Below are 17,894 nucleotides of genomic sequence, written 5' to 3' on the forward strand. Positions count from 1 at the left end.
TTCTGGCTCTCACAGACCTGTAACTTCTTCTTTAAGAGTCTCCTCTTTCCTCCACTCATTACCTGTAGTAATGGCACCTATTTAAACTTGTTATCAGTATAAAAAGACACCTGTGCACACCCTCAAACAGTCTGACTCCAAACTCCACTATGGTGAAGACCAAAGAGCTGTCAAAGGACACCAGAAACAAAATTGTAGCCCTGCACCAGGCTGGGAAGACTGAATCTGCAATAGCCAACAAGCTTGGAGTTAAGAAATCAACAGTGGGAGCAATAATTAGAAAATGGAAGACATACAAGACCACTGATAATCTCCCTCGATCTGGGGCTCCACGCAAAATCCCACCCCGTGGGGTCAGAATGATCACAAGAACGGTGAGCAAAAATCCCAGAACCACGCGGGGCGACCTAGTGAATGAACTGCAGAGAGCTGGGACCAATGTAACAAGGCCTACCATAAGTAACACACTACGCCACCATGGACTCAGATCCTGCAGTGCCAGACGTGTCCCACTGCTTAAGCCAGTACATGTCCGGGCCCGTCTGAAGTTTGCTAGAGAGCATTTGGATGATCTAGAGGAGTTTTGGGAGAATGTCCTATGGTCTGATGAAACCAAACTGGAACTGTTTGGTAGAAACACAACTTGTCGTTTGGAGGAAAAAGAATACTGAGTTGCATCCATCAAACACCATACCTACTGTAAAGCATGGTGGTGGAAACATCATGCTTTGGGGCTGTTTCTCTGCAAAGGGGCCAGGACGACTGATCCGTGTACATGAAAGAATGAATGGGGCCATGTATCGTGAGATTTTGAGTGCAAACCTCCTTCCATCAGCAAGGGCATTGAAGATGAAACGTGGCTGGGTCTTTCAACATGACAATGATCCAAAGCACACCGCCAGGGCAACGAAGGAGAGGCTTCGTAAGAAGCATTTCAAGGTCCTGGAGTGGCCTAGCCAGTCTCCAGATCTCAACCCTATAGAAAACCTTTGGAGGGAGTTGAAAGTCCGTGTTGCCAAGCGAAAAGCCAAAAACATCACTGCTCTAGAGGAGATCTGCATGGAGGAATGGGCCAACATACCAACAACAGTGTGTGGCAACCTTGTGAAGACTTACAGAAAATGTTTGACCTCTGTTATTGCCAACAAAGGATATATTACAAAGTATTGAGATGAAATTTTGTTTCTGACCAAATACTTATTTTCCACCATAATATGCAAATAAAATGTTAAAAAAACAGACAATGTGATTTTCTGGATTTTTTTTTCTCAGTTTGTCTCCCATAGTTGAGGTCTACATATGATGTAAATTACAGACGCCTCTCATCTTTTTAAGTGGTGGAACTTGCACTATTGCTGACTGACTAAATACTTTTTTGCCCCACAATAATACTCATTTTCTTCCTGAAAATGATTTCAAACACAAATTCTTTGGTATTATTATCTTCATTTAATTTATCTTAAATGAAAAAACACAAAAAGAATTGTCCTAAAGCCAAATTGGATATAATTCCACACCAAACATAAAAAAGGGGGTGGACAAAAGTATTGGCACTGTTCAAAAAATCATGTGATGCTTCTCTAATTTGTGTAATTAACAGCACCTGTAACTTACCTGTGGCACCTAAGAGGTGTTGGCAATAACTAAATCACACTTGCAGCCAGTTGACATGGATTAAAGTTGACTCAACTTCTGTCCTGTGTCCTTGTGTGTACCATATTGAGCATGGAGAAAAGAAAGAAGACCAAAGAACTGTCTGAGGACTTGAGAAACCAAATTGTGAGGAAGCATGAGCAATCTCAAGGCTACAAGTCCATCTCCAAAGACCTGAATGTTCCTGTGTCTACCGTGCGGAGTGTCATCGAGAAGTTTAAAGCCCATGGCACTGTGGCTAACCTCCCTAGATGTGGACGGAAAAGAAAAATTGACAAGAGATTTCAACGCAAGATTGTGCGGATGTTGGATAAAGAACCTCAACTAACATCCAAACAAGTTCAAGCTGCCCTGCAGTGCGAGGGTACAAAAGTGTCAACCCGTACTATAAGTCAGCGTCTGAATGAAAAGGGACTGTACGGTAGAAGATCCAGGAAGACCCCACTTCTTACCCCGAGACATAAAAAACCCAGGCTGGAGTTTGCCAAAACTTACCTGAAAAAGCCTAAAACGTTTTGGAAGAATGTTCTCTGGTCAGATGAGACAAAAGTAGAGCTTTTTGGGCAAAGGCATCAACATAGAGTTTACAGGAGAAAAAAAGAGGCATTCAAAGAAAAGAACACGGTCCCTACAGTCAAACATGGCGGAGGTTCCCTGATGTTTTGGGGTTGCTTTGCTGCCTCTGGCACTGGACTGCTTGACCGTGTGCATGGCATTATGAAGTCTGAAGACTACCTACAAATTTTGCAGCATAATTTAGGGCCCAGTGTGAGAAAGCTGGGTCTCCCTCAGAGGTCATGGGTCTTCCAGCAGGACAATGACCCAAAACACACTTCAAAATGCACTAGAAAATGGTTTGAGAGAAAGCACTGGAGACTTCTAAGGTGGCCAGCAATGAGTCCAGACCTGAATCCCATAGAACACTTGTGGAGAGATCTAAAAATGGCAGTTTGGAGAAGGCACCCTTCAAATATCAGGGACCTGGAGCAGTTTGCCAAAGAAGAATGGTCTAAAATTCCAGCAGAGCATTGGAAGAAACTCATTGATGGTTACCGGAAGCGGTTGGTTGCAGTTATTTTGGCTAAAGGTTTTGCAACCAAGTATTAGGCTGAGGGTGCCAATACTTTTGTCTGGCCCATTTTTGGAATTTTGTGTGAAATGATCAATGTTTTGATTTTTGCTTCATTCTCTTTTGTGTTTTTTCATTTAAGACAAATTAAATGAAGATAATAATACCAAAGAATTTGTGTTTGCAATCATTTTCAGGAAGAAAATGAGTATTATCTGACAGAATTGCAGGGGTGTCAATACTTTTGGCCATGACGGTATATATATATATATATATATATATATATATATATATATATATATATATATATATATATATATATACCGTATTTTCCGGCATATAAGACGACTGGGCGTATAAGACGACCCCCCAACTTTTCCAGTTAAAATATAAAATCTTCTTAAAAGTCGGGGTGGTCTTATACGCTGTATGTCATCTTATAGGGCCGGTGACTAATGTGCCTTTTTGGGGGGGAGTGGTCCCATGACGGAGGGGGCGTCTCACAGGAAAGTGTGAGTGGAGTATGCCCCATTACCTCACATTGTAGCTGCAGCCAGCGTCAGCGTGGGGTGCTGGGGAGCGGCGGCGGCTGCTCCTCTTTGTGCCACGTGGGTGCTGTGGGGCGGCGGCTCCTCTTCGTGCAGCGTCGGGGCTCTGTGCTGTGGGGCGGCAGCGGTGGCGTATCTTCACGCAGAGTCAGTCGGGGCTCCTCCGGCATCTCCTGAAAGCCCGGAGGCGCCGGCAGCTCCATTGCTGCGATGTGGTGGCCTCCGGGAAAATGGCCGCTGGGGGCGTCGCATGCTCAGATTCAGATCTCGTCTCCAGAGATCTCGGGACGAAATCTGAACCTGAGCATGCGCCGCCCCCAGCGGCCATTTTCCCGGAGGCCACCGCATCGCAGCAATGGAGCTGCTGGCGCCTCCGGGCTTTCAGGAGATGCCGGAGGAGCCCCGACTGACTCTGCGTGAAGATACACCTCCGCTGCCGCCCCACAGCACAGAGCCCCGACGCTGCACGAAGAGGAACCGCCGCCCCACAGCACCCACGCGGCACAAAGAGGAGCAGCCGCCGCTCCCCAGCACCCCACGCTGACGCTGGCTGCAGCTACAATGTGAGGTAATGGGGCATACTCCACTCACACTTTCCTGTGAGACGCCCCCTCCGTCATCGGGACCACTCCCCCCCACCCACCCACCATATACACCCGGCGTACAAGACGATACCCGGCGTATAAGACGACCCCCGACTTTTAAGAAGATTTTCAGGGGTTAAAAAGTCGTCTTATACGCCGGAAAATACGGTGTATATATATATATATATATATATATATATATTAAAGAAGAAAAATTGGAGAGGCATCGATTATTACCTCAAATGTCATGCAGAGCTTTCCCAACCAGCTATCCAATGGTTTCCTATAGTAGAGCAAACAAAGGAAAGCAGCACAAAAAAAGGTTAGAAAAAAAAGTGGACTTTATTGCCCAAATGGCGTGGCAATGTTTCGGATGTAATATCCTTTCTCACGCAATGAACACATTAGTGGTACAGATATTTCTAGGGTGCACATACATTTCTCATTAGTAAATTGATTATAAGTAATCATTAAAAAAATATAATAATAGTGCATTCATAATAGGTGACTATTTAAGTGCTTTAATAAACATTTTGGGTATCCTCTTTCGGTAATTTTTTTTAAATAAATGTGTTCATGAATTTATCATGGCCTTGTATTCACTAAGCATGCATTAATGGGAATTAAGATAACAGATGCCAAAGATGTGTGACCATTCTGTGTCACAGGTTATGGATAAGGGTACCGTCACACAGTGGCATTTTGATCGCTACGACGGCACGATTTGTGACGTTCCAGCGATATATCTGTGACGTTCCAGCGATCTCGCTGTGTCTGACACGCTCCTGCGATCAGGGACCCCGCTGAGAATCGTACGTCGTAGCAGATCGTTTGAAACTTTCTTTCGTCGTCTAGTGTCCCGCTGTGGCGGCATGATCGCATGGTGTAACATATATCGTATACGATGTGCGCATAGTAACCAACGGCTTCTACATCGCACATACGTCATGAAATTATCGCTCCAGCGTCGTACATTGCAAAGTGTGACAGCAGTCTACGACGCTGGAGCGATATTGTTACGATGCTGGAGCGTCACGGATCGTGCCGTCGTAGCGATCAAAATGCCACTGTGTGACGGTACCCTAAGAGAAACACGGGGGGACGGGGGATTAGCCTTCCCTTAAGGTCTCTATGTCCATCCATAGGAATGGGATGCCCCACTTAATTGGGGAGGGTTTCCCAGACCTAGTGATGCTATATTGGGCTTACGTCCTGACCCGTTGTTTCTGCGGCATATATAAATCTGTTCCTCAAGAGAATTGCAGTGCATTTGACATATGACCAATGAAAATACATATCTTTTTTTATTTAAAAGTAATTAATATATAAATAAGTATTTGCAATTTCATATGCTTTACTGTATGGTGATGCCACGGCCCATGTATGTGTAGTTTCTATGTAACTACAGTATATGCTCTTGCACTAGCTATACATCTATTTACCTTAACAAACATGGCATGATCTTCAGAGCGGCTCTGCGGCAATGAAGATCATGCTATATATAGCATCTTATGGGGCCATAATCAGCATTTGTGGAGCATTATACGAGGCAAATGTGTCTATGGAGCATCTTATGGGGCCATAATCAGCATTTGTGCAGCATTATATGGGGCAAATATCTCTATGGAGCATCCTATGGGGCCATAATAAGCATTTGTGGAGCATTATACCGGGCAAATGTGTCTATGGAGCATCTGATGGGGCCATAATCAGCATTTGTGCAGCATTATATGGGGCAAATATCTGTATGGAGCATCTTATGGGACCCATCATAAACTGTATTGAGCATTATATGGGGCTCCTGATTCAATATGGATATTCAAAAACACTTAACCTACTGATGTCTAAATTTTGCTTTTATTGGTATTTATTTTTGTTTAGACATTTCCCACTAGCTGCTGCATTTCCCACCCTAGGCTTATACTCGAGTCATTAAGTTCTCCCAGATGCGGTGTGTGTATATTATATATATATATATATATATATATATATATATATATATAAAATATACACACCGCCGAGACCCCTAATTTTGCCACAAAGATCTGGGAAAATGACTCGAGTATAAGCCTAGGGTGGGAAATGCAGCAGCTAGTGGGAAATGTCAAAACTAAAATAGATACCAATAAAAGCAAAATTCATTGAGACATCAGTAGGTTAAGTGTTTTTGTTCCTGTGTTCAACGGTCACATGGTACTGCTCATTAAAGTAATGAATATGGGTGCCACGCCTATGGGAGTGGAGTCGCATCCATATTCATTACTTTAATAAGAGGTACCACATGACCGTTGAACACAGGAAGAGCTGCGGGCGCCAGAGACCATCGGAGAAGCATGGAAGTGCAGAGACTGAGAAGGGAGCAGGTGAATATGATGTGACAGCCGCCACTCCTGCCGCTTCCCCTCCTCCGCTGACCCCCTGGGACAATGACTCGAGTATAAGCCGAGAGGGGCACTTTCAGCCTAACAAAATGGGCTGAATCTCAGCTTATGCTCAAGTATATATGGTTTATGATCAGTGGGTAGAGAGCGTAGTATAGTCCAGCACCAGGCTCCTGGAGGGTATGGTAACGTGTGATAATCAGTGGGCCAACCAGAAAAACATAGCAACGAAAATGTCCAGTGAAGAGAAAAGGCGGCACTCACCCTACTGTTCGTTTGTTCTTTATTCAAGAGCAGATGAACACATACTGGCAGAGGAGAAGATGTGGACTCCGCCTCTTCTCCCCTGCTGCTATGCATTCATCTGCTCTTGAATAAAGAACAAATGACTGGACTACCATACACAGGAGGGCTTTTCCTGCCAGACACAGATCATATGCCAAACGACAGCCTCCATTATGTAGGCTGTAACCACACCCACAGGTGAGGTATGTGGGTAGCCAGACCCCCCCATCTCTCATAGTTACCCGCAACCCGGACCCAGGTGCACCAAACAACATCCTAGTGCCACACACAATTTGCTTATGCGGAATATTAATACTAAGGTGCACAAGTTTACATTTCTACAATTTTTTTTAAATGTCACTTTTGCACCGGTTTGGGCTCATTGATAAAGTACTTACAAGTAGCGGACATATCCTTTTATTATCTTTTCCAATATCACCCATAAATATGTTGTATTATTTATTAGTCATCTCCTTAGAATTAATAATCATCAACAAGATTAAAGTATACAATTATACCAATAAAAGGTGTAATATACATATGAAATCTTTGAATCATATTCATAATATACTATTGTAAGCATCAAAAAGTTACAAATAAAATTAAATGGTTTACATGGTACATGTTTTCTCAATAGCAGATTATGGACTGAATTAATGGAAAAACAAAGCTGTGTTAATAACTTCAGGTTTTACTTTGATAAGGATTTTGGGTATTCTTTCAATGTTTCTTTGGAAATAATAGGTGGAACCATTCATAGCAATACCATAATGAAAGAGTCCATGGCATAAGCTCCCCAACGACTTTGTGGTTCTAATGTTTTGACCTTTACAAGCCATTAGGCTTTGTAGTTGTAGAGTTTTTCGGTTTTTAATGAATATCCTGCTGAGGTACTAGAGCCAATAACTGCATAACTATCTTAATAGCCAGTGATTAAGACTCTGTTTCATAATTTCCTTTCAGCTACAAACAACAGTGTAACTTTTCCTTTGTTAAAAAGGAGTCTGAAAAGTAGACTTCAGTATTCACTAACTTTAGACAAGTTAATCCCCAAGATCAGTCTTATTATACACTGCACGTGTAAGAATGCAACCTCATAATAGGTTCAAATGTAATAAAAATAAAAGTAAACATTATCACCATTGATTAAGGATAATGTCAAATAGTTTGTCAGAAGTAGATGCCTATGAAGATGTGTTTCTTGTCACATGACAATCAATCCATGACAATAGATTTACATACTAGTAAGATGCTGTGGAGAAAGACAATCATCAAGTCAATGTCAGAGACTTTTAGACAATTAAAATAAATATCTGTTGGAAGTCTCTGCCAGAGCGGACGAACCAAGAGTATGTGGGAAATCGTACATTTGACAATTTATACATTTTTTTTCAAAGTATTATAATTGTTCAGTTATAGCATTATATATTAAATGGACGAAGAATGAATATTTATGCATACATGTAAAAAAAAATAAAATAAAACAAAATATTTGTTGTGGGATGCCAGTAACACAAACCACTGTCTGTTAAAAATATTGTAACTTGAGGGATGGCTGCATATACATAACTCAAAATGATGTCGTGTACAAGGGTCTTAAAAAGGACCATTCACCAAATTTTTCATGTTGAACTGGACCAAAAGATGTAATAGGGGCCACAATAAAGCTTTTGTTTTATAAATTTCGCCTCTGTTACTGAGATATTAAAGTATTTGGTCTCCAATGAGTTAACAGAAGTTAGGCCCAAGTTGATGTTATCAGATAGAGATCACTGGGGGCTTATACTACTTTTACCTGTATAATGGTGACCAATCATGGGCAGGCACTTATACTCCAAGGAAAGAAAAACAGGCCCGCACTAAAGCTCAGAGCATGTTTTTCACTGTGAGATAATAATAAACAATCTTTATTTTTATATAGCGCTAACATATTCCGCAGCGCTTTACAGTTTTGCACATTATCATCGCTGTCTCCGATGGGGCTCACAATTTAAATTCCCTATCAGTAAGTCTTTGGAGTGTGGGAGGACACCGGAGTATCTGGAGGAAACCCACGCAAACACAGGGAGAACATACAAACTCCTTGCAGATCTCCTTGGTTGGATTTGAACCCTGGACTCCAGCGCCTAAAAGTTAAATTCCACTAGGCAGTCACTATTACATCTTGTGTCCAGTTCAACATGAACAATGTGTTAAAGGTCCGTGCTAAAAACGACTTTTTATGACTTTTTACAGTAGCTATATTATGATATAGGGAAGAGCTGCTTAACACATATTTTGCATTTTGCAATAGTCCTTGTAGTTCTCAAAATATGAGTTTAAAGTTTTTATCTAAATTTTTCCTTCAGCCACATGGGCTGTAACCAGGGCTGTGGAGTTGGAAAGCCAAACCTCCGACTCCTCAGCACTGCATCACTAATGAGCATGTACATAAAGTGCAGCACAGATTAAGCTCAACTAACAGTCAAGATCCTTAGATGAGGAATAAGATGAGGAATAGAACAGACATTTATAGGACATTTCATAACTTTCCGAAATAATGAAAAAATGTACAGCACATCCTACATTGAACTACTGTACCAAATGTATTATATATATTAGGAGTCTGTCCATTTTATACCGACTCCACCAAAATGGACACTGACTCCACAGCCCTGGCTGTAACCAGATTCTTCTCAGGTGGCATGTACTTTTTCTACCTTTGTGATGCTGACCAATATGGGCAGGAAGCGTTACAAAGGTGGCACATACAAAATACGCCCCCAGAGTCGGTAAATCCAAAGATTCTCAGAGAGAATTGTCCTCAAAGTTTATATTTCCTGGTTCATATAGTATGGAAACAGGAAGAGAGCAGCAGCAGGAGGGGCAGATTATTGTAGGAGCTAGTAATGGGCAGTCTAGCACTTTTTGGTGAGCTGCCTCATTTGGCATGCTCAACAAAAAGAACCGGCTTTTTTGGATACCAAAGGGATCCCTATCAAATATGTATTCACACAGGTGAGCACATACTTAAAGGGAATCTGTCAGCAGGTTTTTGCTACTTTATCTCAGAGGGGCGTAATGTAGGCAAAGAGAAGCTGAATCCAACAATGTATGACTTAGTTTAATGGGTGCAGCTGTTCTCATACAATTGGAGCTTTTAAATTTAGAATGAGTAGAGCTATGAAAGCTAACGCCACCCACACCAGGCTCTCGTTGTCCATAGATAGTGAGGTGCTTCTCACAGGTGGGGCGTTGTCCAACTACTCCAGCAATATTATCATCTTAGTGATAAATCCTTCACAGTTAGTAAACAACAGCACTGCACTTCGACAAGTGACATCCCTGAACTCTGTGTTTCAGCCTCTATCTCCTGCTGTATTCAGATTACACAGCAAAAACCTGATGACAGATTCCCTTTAGCATAAAAACACGGCAACCAAAACCATGCTCACCTACAGCCAACCAATGAAATCACTGGCTGGGTGGTGTTTCGGCTGCCGGACATGACCATTTTGTTTAGTTTTGGCCACTGGTGGGCATGATTTTGGTTGCTAAATGCAGCTGATTTTGTTAAATATGTGCTCATCTGCTACTCTCCTCCTGTATCCATGCTGTATGAACCTGGAAATATAGGCAACAAAGATTAATTAAGCTGAGAATCCCTGGTCTGACTGACTGGGGTTGTTTTCTGAATGCTCCATCTAAGACTTCTGAGACACATCCTGTTTTATGATTGGCCAGTGTAACAGAGGTGAAAAAAGGACACACCCCTTGAGAGGAATCAGATATCACCCATGTGACTTGGGAAAATGTTGATAAAAATCTTATAAGCGCATACCTCTGGATTTACCAGGTCTATTACAAATGGAAAAATACGCAAAAAACTTGGTAATCCGCTGTTCCACACCTATCTCAGGATATAGCCAGTTTAAAAAGGTAGAACAAAATGAAAGGTCCTATTTATAGGGAGTCTGTGAACAAAAAATACCTGTTCTTACCCTCTTCCTTGTTTAAAAGCTCTGACTTAGCAGGAGGAAGAGCAGGGCTTTAGAAAAGCAAAAATATATCGATATATTAACAAATGTGTCAAAAAGTTCTGAAACACATTTTTCAGCAGCCAATTAAGCAAATTACATTTTGCATAGAAAGTTTAATTTTGTGTCTTGGGATATCAAGAAAATTTATGTGCTTTGAAATAGTCTCTGTCTGCACAAAATGACTGTTCAAACCAAGCAGCGGTGCTCGGTGCACTTTTGGTGAGGTTAAAAAATGAGTGCACCTTCTCATCTATTTGTTCTACATTTATCACAGCCCCCTATCCCTTAATTGTCTGATCTGACATTGCATGAGCCACACATGAGCAGAGATCGATGGAAAAAAAAGTAGGTGCACAGGTGCATTTAACTACTTGGCCATACTATGGGTGAATTGAGCGCCTAAGCTTGGTCATTTTGTGCTGATAGAATCGTACTTTAAAAGGACCACCACGCTTTCCCCATTTTCCTACACTTCTTTGTACTGGCTGTGAAATAGAAATGAAAAGAACAGGGGGTTATAATTAGAGATGAGTGAATATATTCAGAAAGCGATAGCCGAATTTGCCTTATATGTGCCACATTGGTGCCTTATTCGTGCCGAATTTATGTTAGACAATCGTTTCCGAACATATTCGCTCATCTCTACTCCCATTGACCCCAATGGCGTTCGGCGAATAATGCAAATACGGTGATCATAATCCGAACCGAATATTGAAAAATGTGCTCATCTCTAGTTATAATACCAGTACAAGGAGAAAGGGTTCTGGATTTTTAATTGTTTAGATACACCAAATTGTTGACTGGTAGTGTGAATTTCAGATTTGTATCATCTTCTAGAACTGCTTGTACTGAATATCAGAAGCAAATCACTTGGACAAAATTGCTTGTTAAATAAAATTGAAAACTTACAGGAGCTCCAGGAAAATGATCAGACAGCTCGTAGGGTTCCTCTGGAATCCAGTGCCCACGTTCTAGAGACCACAGCACCTTTATATTTAATAAAAAGGGCCATGAGTTATTAGTGTACTTAACAGTTACACAAGTTTTTTTTTTCAGGTGATAGCCATTTAAAAAATGTGAGTTCTTTAAGACATCTATATAAGTGCTTTAAGGCAGAGTCAGTAAAGACTAGTGATGAGCGCAAGTGCTCGTTACTCGAGTTTGCCTAGGGTGCTCGGGTAGGCACCGAGTATCGTGGGTGCTCGAGCGAAATGTTTGAGTCCTCGCAGCTGCATGTTTAGAGGCTGTTAGACAGCTATAAAACATGTGGGGATTGCCTGACAAACACGGGCATTTATCGCACAGTTTGTGGTTGTCTAACAGCTATGAAACAAAGACATACTGATAGGATATTTAGATTGTGAGCCCCATCAGGGACAGTGATGATAATGTGTGCAAACTGTAAAGCGCTGCGGAATATGTTAGTGCTATATAAAAATAAAGATTATTTATTATTATGAAACATGCGGCCGTGAACATCTCACTCGAGCACTCACACTACTGCGTAGTCGAGCACCCTCAGCAAACTCAAGTAGCGAGAACATGCGCTCATCTCTAGCAAGGACTCATTCAGATGTCCGTGTTTCATGTACGTGTTCTATCCGTATTTTTCACATGTACACATTATAATCTATGGTGTTATTCATATATATGTGCTTTTTCCTGGACCGTATATCTGTGCAAAGATCACAGAGACAGGTCCGTTATTTTCCGGTAGCACAAATGAAAAGTGTCAAAACAAGTCAATGTGTTGACGAAAAACACGTACAGCCCACGGATGATATCAGAGTACAATCTGTGAGCGGTCCATGTTTAACATTTCAGATAGAAGCTTTGTAATTTATTTATCTGGAAGTGAAAACCGGTACCATTTTCTAAAAGCAGTGATGTCTGAATGTGGCCTAAGACCCATCTAAACCAGAGGCCAACAGTTTTTTAGTCTGTGGCTCTATTCCAATCTGTGCTGCTTAAAAATGATCAACGATCTTTTGTAGTACACAATGCCATTATAGGTTTAGAGGTTTTCATAAGGAGGAGAGGAGATGCAGTAAAAAAAAACATTTTACATGGTATCTTTCTGAAAAGCAAAAATATGCTGATATTTCAACAAGTTCATCAAGTTCTAAAATGCCTTTTTTAATAGCCAATTAAGCAGAGTACATTTTGGTTGGAAATCGTTGCTCTCAGGTCATGGGAGATCTAGCATATTTCTATGCTTTGGAATGAATTAGCAACAATTGTCACTGATTTATGCCCAGCTTCAAAAAACATGTGAAACCCTGCAAGTCCTCTGGTGATGCTTAATTTGTGGCACAGCACAATAAACAATCCAGCTGTCATTACGAAAGAAAACAAATTGATGTCAGAGATTAATGATGGGATGCACACGAAGACATGCAATCATCTTGTAATGGTTTTAACATTATTTTAAAAACACAGCAATTTAATTGTTGGTTTTAACCCCATTCACCATTATTTGGTAGAATTAATTGTACAGGAATATGACCTCAAAGTGGCTACTATCGAGAAAAAAAAAAAGAAACAGAACTCATATGGTCCACATTTATTATGAGCAGAAATTGCACAGGTTAAAAAGTTGCAACTATAATTGTGCCATATTTGCAATATTTGTCTACTCACACCAAAACAGGCTAGAAAAAAAAAATAGGCATGGTTAGACTCTTTTGCTTTTTATTTTTGCTCTCCTTTCAAAAGAAATCACTTTTTCCATTAATATAGCCATAGATGCGCTTGGTTTTTTTTTTTTTTTTTTAGACAAACTGAAGTTTGAATAATACTATTCATTTAACATTAAATGTACCGAAGAAAGGGAAAAAAAAATTAAACAGGATGACATTGTAAAAAAAACTGCAATTCGGGTTTTGTTTTCATAGTGTTAATTGTGCACTAAAAATAATCTGGTACCATGATTCCCAGGTCAGGACAACTATGAAGATACCAAATTTCTGTTACTATATTTTCAAAGCAAAAAAATACAGTGACAGCATCATCTAAATGTTTCCATGAGCTTGGGCGCACCTTCTTTAACCCCAATATTGTGATTGTATGGTCCTGACAGTTACTATGGCAATCCAAGACCAAGTAATGATCATAGAGTCTGCCAGCTTTAGTAACCCATTTATATTTTTACTACTAAAATCTGTGGAGAAAATCCAATCACGACGAACATTTCATCCATTAGAATTTTATGCTTCAAACATACAACTCTGCCCTTCACCTCTCCCCACAAAATTACTTCATCACCCTTATCACTGCACTATCCAACAATCCTAAATGACTCTTGTACTATTCATTTTCTCCTCAATCCAACAGTGCAGGTCCCCACCAACACTGCAGATGATTTGTCCAATTGTTTAAAAGAAAAAATTGACAATATCCGACAGGAAATTTTCTCGAAATCCCCCAAAATCAACCATCCTTTTTCCTCCTGCACTGCATCTAGCTAACTTTCTGTCTTTGAACTGGTCACACAAGAAGAAGTGACCAGGCTCCTTGCATCTTCTCGCCCTACTACCTGCACCAGCGACCCTATTCCCCCACATCTCCTCCAGTCCCTTTCCATGAATGTCACCACTCACATAACTAAAATATTTAAGCACTCTCATCTGGTTTCTTTCCCTCATATAAACAAGCCAGCATACATCTATTACTTTAAAAACCATCCCTCAACCAGAACCGTGCTCCTAACTACAGACCTGTCTTCAATCTTCATTTCTTCTCTTAACTCCAGGAATGCTTGGTCCACTTCCGTCTAATCCACTATCTCTCAGATCACTCTTTTCTTGACCCTTTTCAATCTGGATTCTGCTCCTTACACTCTACTGAAACTACTCTTACTAAAGTCTCCAATCTACTAACAGCTAAATCTAACGGTCCGTACTGCATGCTGATTCTTGTGGATCTCTCTGCAGAATTCAACACTGTCGATCACCAGCTCCTCCTCACTATTCTCCGTTCTATCGGTCGCAAAGATATCGCTTTCTCTTGATTCTCCTCCTACCTCTCCTTCACTCTATCTTTTGCTGGCGCCTCTTCCCTTTACTGTTGAGGTTCCTCAAGGCTCAGTCCTAGTTCCCCTCCTTTATTGCTTATCCAATGCCCTTACTGGACAAGCAATCTGTAGTTTTTATTTTCAGTACCATCTCTATGCTGATGACACCCAATTATATGCATCTTGTCCTAATATCATCAAACTCCTTGTGTTTCCTCCCTCCACTAATCTACCTAATCCAAATATTGACATTTCCGTGTGTGGTTCTACCATTACTCCCCAGTGGCTGCCTTGGGGTTATATTTGATTCAGATCTCTTCTTCATTCCCCCACATCCGATCACTCACTCGCTCATGTCGCTTACACTTTAAAAACAATTCTAGAATTCAACCTTTTCTAACCTTTGACTTTGCAAAAACTGTTACGGTTGACCATATTCATTGTAGTCTGGACTCTTGCAACTCTCTACTAAAACCCTCTTACTAAACTCTAAAACGCTACAACAATGCCTCTATCCTGTGCCAGTCATTGCACTGGTTGCCCATCTGTTACAGAGTTCAAAATAAACTTATCACTCTCACCCACAAAGTGCTCCATGATTTAGCACCACCCTACATCTCTTCTCTCATCTCAATTTACCATCCTACCCGTGCTCTGTTCTGCTAATGATGTAAAACTAACATCCTCAATAATCCAAACCTCCCACTGCGCCTGCAGCTCTTCAAGCCAAGCGATCACGTGGCACGGCTCATTAAGGTAATGAATATGCACACCTCTCCACTCCCATAGGCAAGGCGTGCATATTCATTACTTTAATGAGTGGGGCCACATGATCGCACAGCAGGAAGAGCAGCTGGATGCCGGAACAAAAGGCAGTGCCACCGAGGGAGCGCAAGCAGGTTAAAAGGATGACTTTTTTTATAACATGAATCATACATAGGCATAAGGGGATCAGGAGCCATGCACACCAGGACAGGGACTGGGGGAGCCATGCATACCAGGACAGGGACTGGGAAGCCATGCACACCAGGACAGGGACTTGGGGGGGAGCCATGCACACCAGGACAGGGACTGGGGGGGCCATGCTCATCAGCAGAGGGACTGGGGGGAGCCATGCACACCAGGACAGGGACTGGGGGGAGCCATGCACACCAGGACAGGAACTGGGGGGAGCCATGCACACCAGGACAGGGACTAGGGGGGAGCCATGCACACCAGGACAGGGACTTGGGGGAGCCATGCACAGCAGGACAGGGACTGGGGAGCCATGCATACAATGACAGGGACTGGTTAGCCATGCATTCAATGACAGGGACTGGGGAGCCATGCAGACAATGACAGGGACTGGGGAGCCATGCATTCAATGACAGGGACTGGGGAGCCATGCATACAATGACAGGGATGGGGGAGCCATGCATACAATGACAGGGACAGGGGAGCCATGCAAACAATGACAAGGACGGGGGAGCCATGCATACAATGACAAGGACGGGGGAGCCATGCAGACAATGACAGGGACTGGTTAGCCATGCATTCAATGACAGGGACTGGGGAGCCATGCAGACAATGACAGGGACTGGGGAGCCATGCATTCAATGACAGGGACTGGGGAGCCATGCATACAATGACAGGGATGGGGGAGCCATGCATACAATGACAGGGACAGGGGAGCCATGCATACAATGACAGGGACAGGGGAGCCATGCAAACAATGACAGGGACGGGGGAGCCATGCATACAATGACAGGGACAGGGGGTCCCATGCAAACAATGACAGGGACGGGGGGAGCCATGCATACAATGACAGGGATGGGGGAGCCATGCATACCACAATAGGGATGAGAGGATAATGCATACCTGGCTTATACTTGAGTCAATAAGCTTACCCAGTTTTTCATGGCAAAAGTAGGTGCCTCGGCTTAAACTCGGGTCGGCTTATACTCGAGTATATACGATATACATACAATGCTCAAAAAAATAAAGGGAACACTTAAACAGAATATAACTCCAAGTAAAATCAAACTTCTGTGAAATCAAACTGTCCACTTGGGAAGCAACACTGTTTGACAATCAATTTCACATGCCGTCGTGCAAATAGTATAGACAACATATGGAAATTATTGGAAATTATCAACACACACTCAATAAAGGAGTGGATCTGCAGGTGGGGACCACAGACCACATCTCAGTACCAATGCTTTCTGGTTGATGTTTTGGTCACTTTTGAATGTTGGTTGTGCTTTCAGTCTCATGGTAGAATGAGATGGACTCCACAACCCATACAAGTGGCGCAGGCAGTGCTGCTCATCCAGGATGGCACATCAATGCGAGTTGTGGCAAGAAGGTTTGCTGTGTCTGTCAGCGTAGTGTCGAGAGGCTGGAGGCACTACCAAGAGACAGGCCAGTACACCAGGAGACGTGGAGGGGGGCCATAGGAGGGCAACAACCCAGCAGCAGGACAGATACCTCAGCCTTTATGCTGTACAAACGTCTGTACAAACGGTTAGAAACCGACTCCATGAGGATGGTCTGAGTGCTCAATGTCCACAGATGGGGGTTGTGTTCACAGGCCAACACTGTGCAAGATGCTTGGCATTTGCCACACAACACCAGGATAGGCAAATACGCCATTGGCGCACTGTGCTCTTCACAGATGAAAGCAGGTTCACACTGTGCACATGTGATAGACGTGACAGAGTCTGGAGATGCCGTGGAGAGCAATCTGCTGCTTGCAACATCCTTCAGCATGACCAGTTTGGCAGTGGGTCAGTAATGGTGTGGGGTGGCATTTCTTTGGAAGGCCGCACAGCCCTCCATGTGCTCACCAGAGGTAGCCTGATTGCAATTAGGTACCGAGATGAGATCCTCAGACCCCTTGAGAGACCATATGCTGGTGCGGTTGGCCCTGGGTTCCTCCTAATGCAAGACAATGCCAGACGTCATGTGGCTGGAGTGTGTCAGCAGTTCCTGCAAGATGAAGGCATTGAAGCTATGGACTGGCCTATCCGCTCCCCAGACCTGAATCCGACTGAACACATCGGGGATATCATTTCTCGCACCATCCACCAACGTCACGTTGTACTCCAGGTCTGGGAGGAGATCCCTCAGGAGACCATCCGCCACCTCATCCGGAGCATGGCCAGGCGTTGTAGGAAGATCATACAGGCATGTGGTGGCCACACACACTACTGAGCATCATTTCCTTGTCTTGAGGAATTTCCACTGAAGTTGGACCAGCCTGTAACTTCATTTTCCACTTTGATTTTGAGCATCATTCCAACTCCAGACCTCCGTGGGATATTAGTTGTGATTTACATTGATCATTTTTAGGTTTTATTGTTCT

The 17,894-nt window shown here is 42.6% G+C and overlaps 1 protein-coding gene across 1 annotated transcript in view; it reads right to left on the bottom strand.

The window, feature by feature from the left end:
• The window catches only part of MCPH1 (microcephalin 1), a 502,356-nt gene that overhangs the window by 247,366 nt on the left and 237,096 nt on the right, over positions 1 to 17,894 (bottom strand). The window contains exon 12 of the mRNA XM_069726820.1: positions 11,449 to 11,526. Coding sequence (XP_069582921.1) covers positions 11,449 to 11,526 — 78 coding nt within the window. The remainder of the gene's footprint in view (positions 1 to 11,448; positions 11,527 to 17,894) is intronic.

The sequence above is a fragment of the Ranitomeya imitator genome, chromosome 5 (assembly GCF_032444005.1).
Source record: "Ranitomeya imitator isolate aRanImi1 chromosome 5, aRanImi1.pri, whole genome shotgun sequence".
Classification (NCBI taxonomy): domain Eukaryota; kingdom Metazoa; phylum Chordata; class Amphibia; order Anura; family Dendrobatidae; genus Ranitomeya; species Ranitomeya imitator.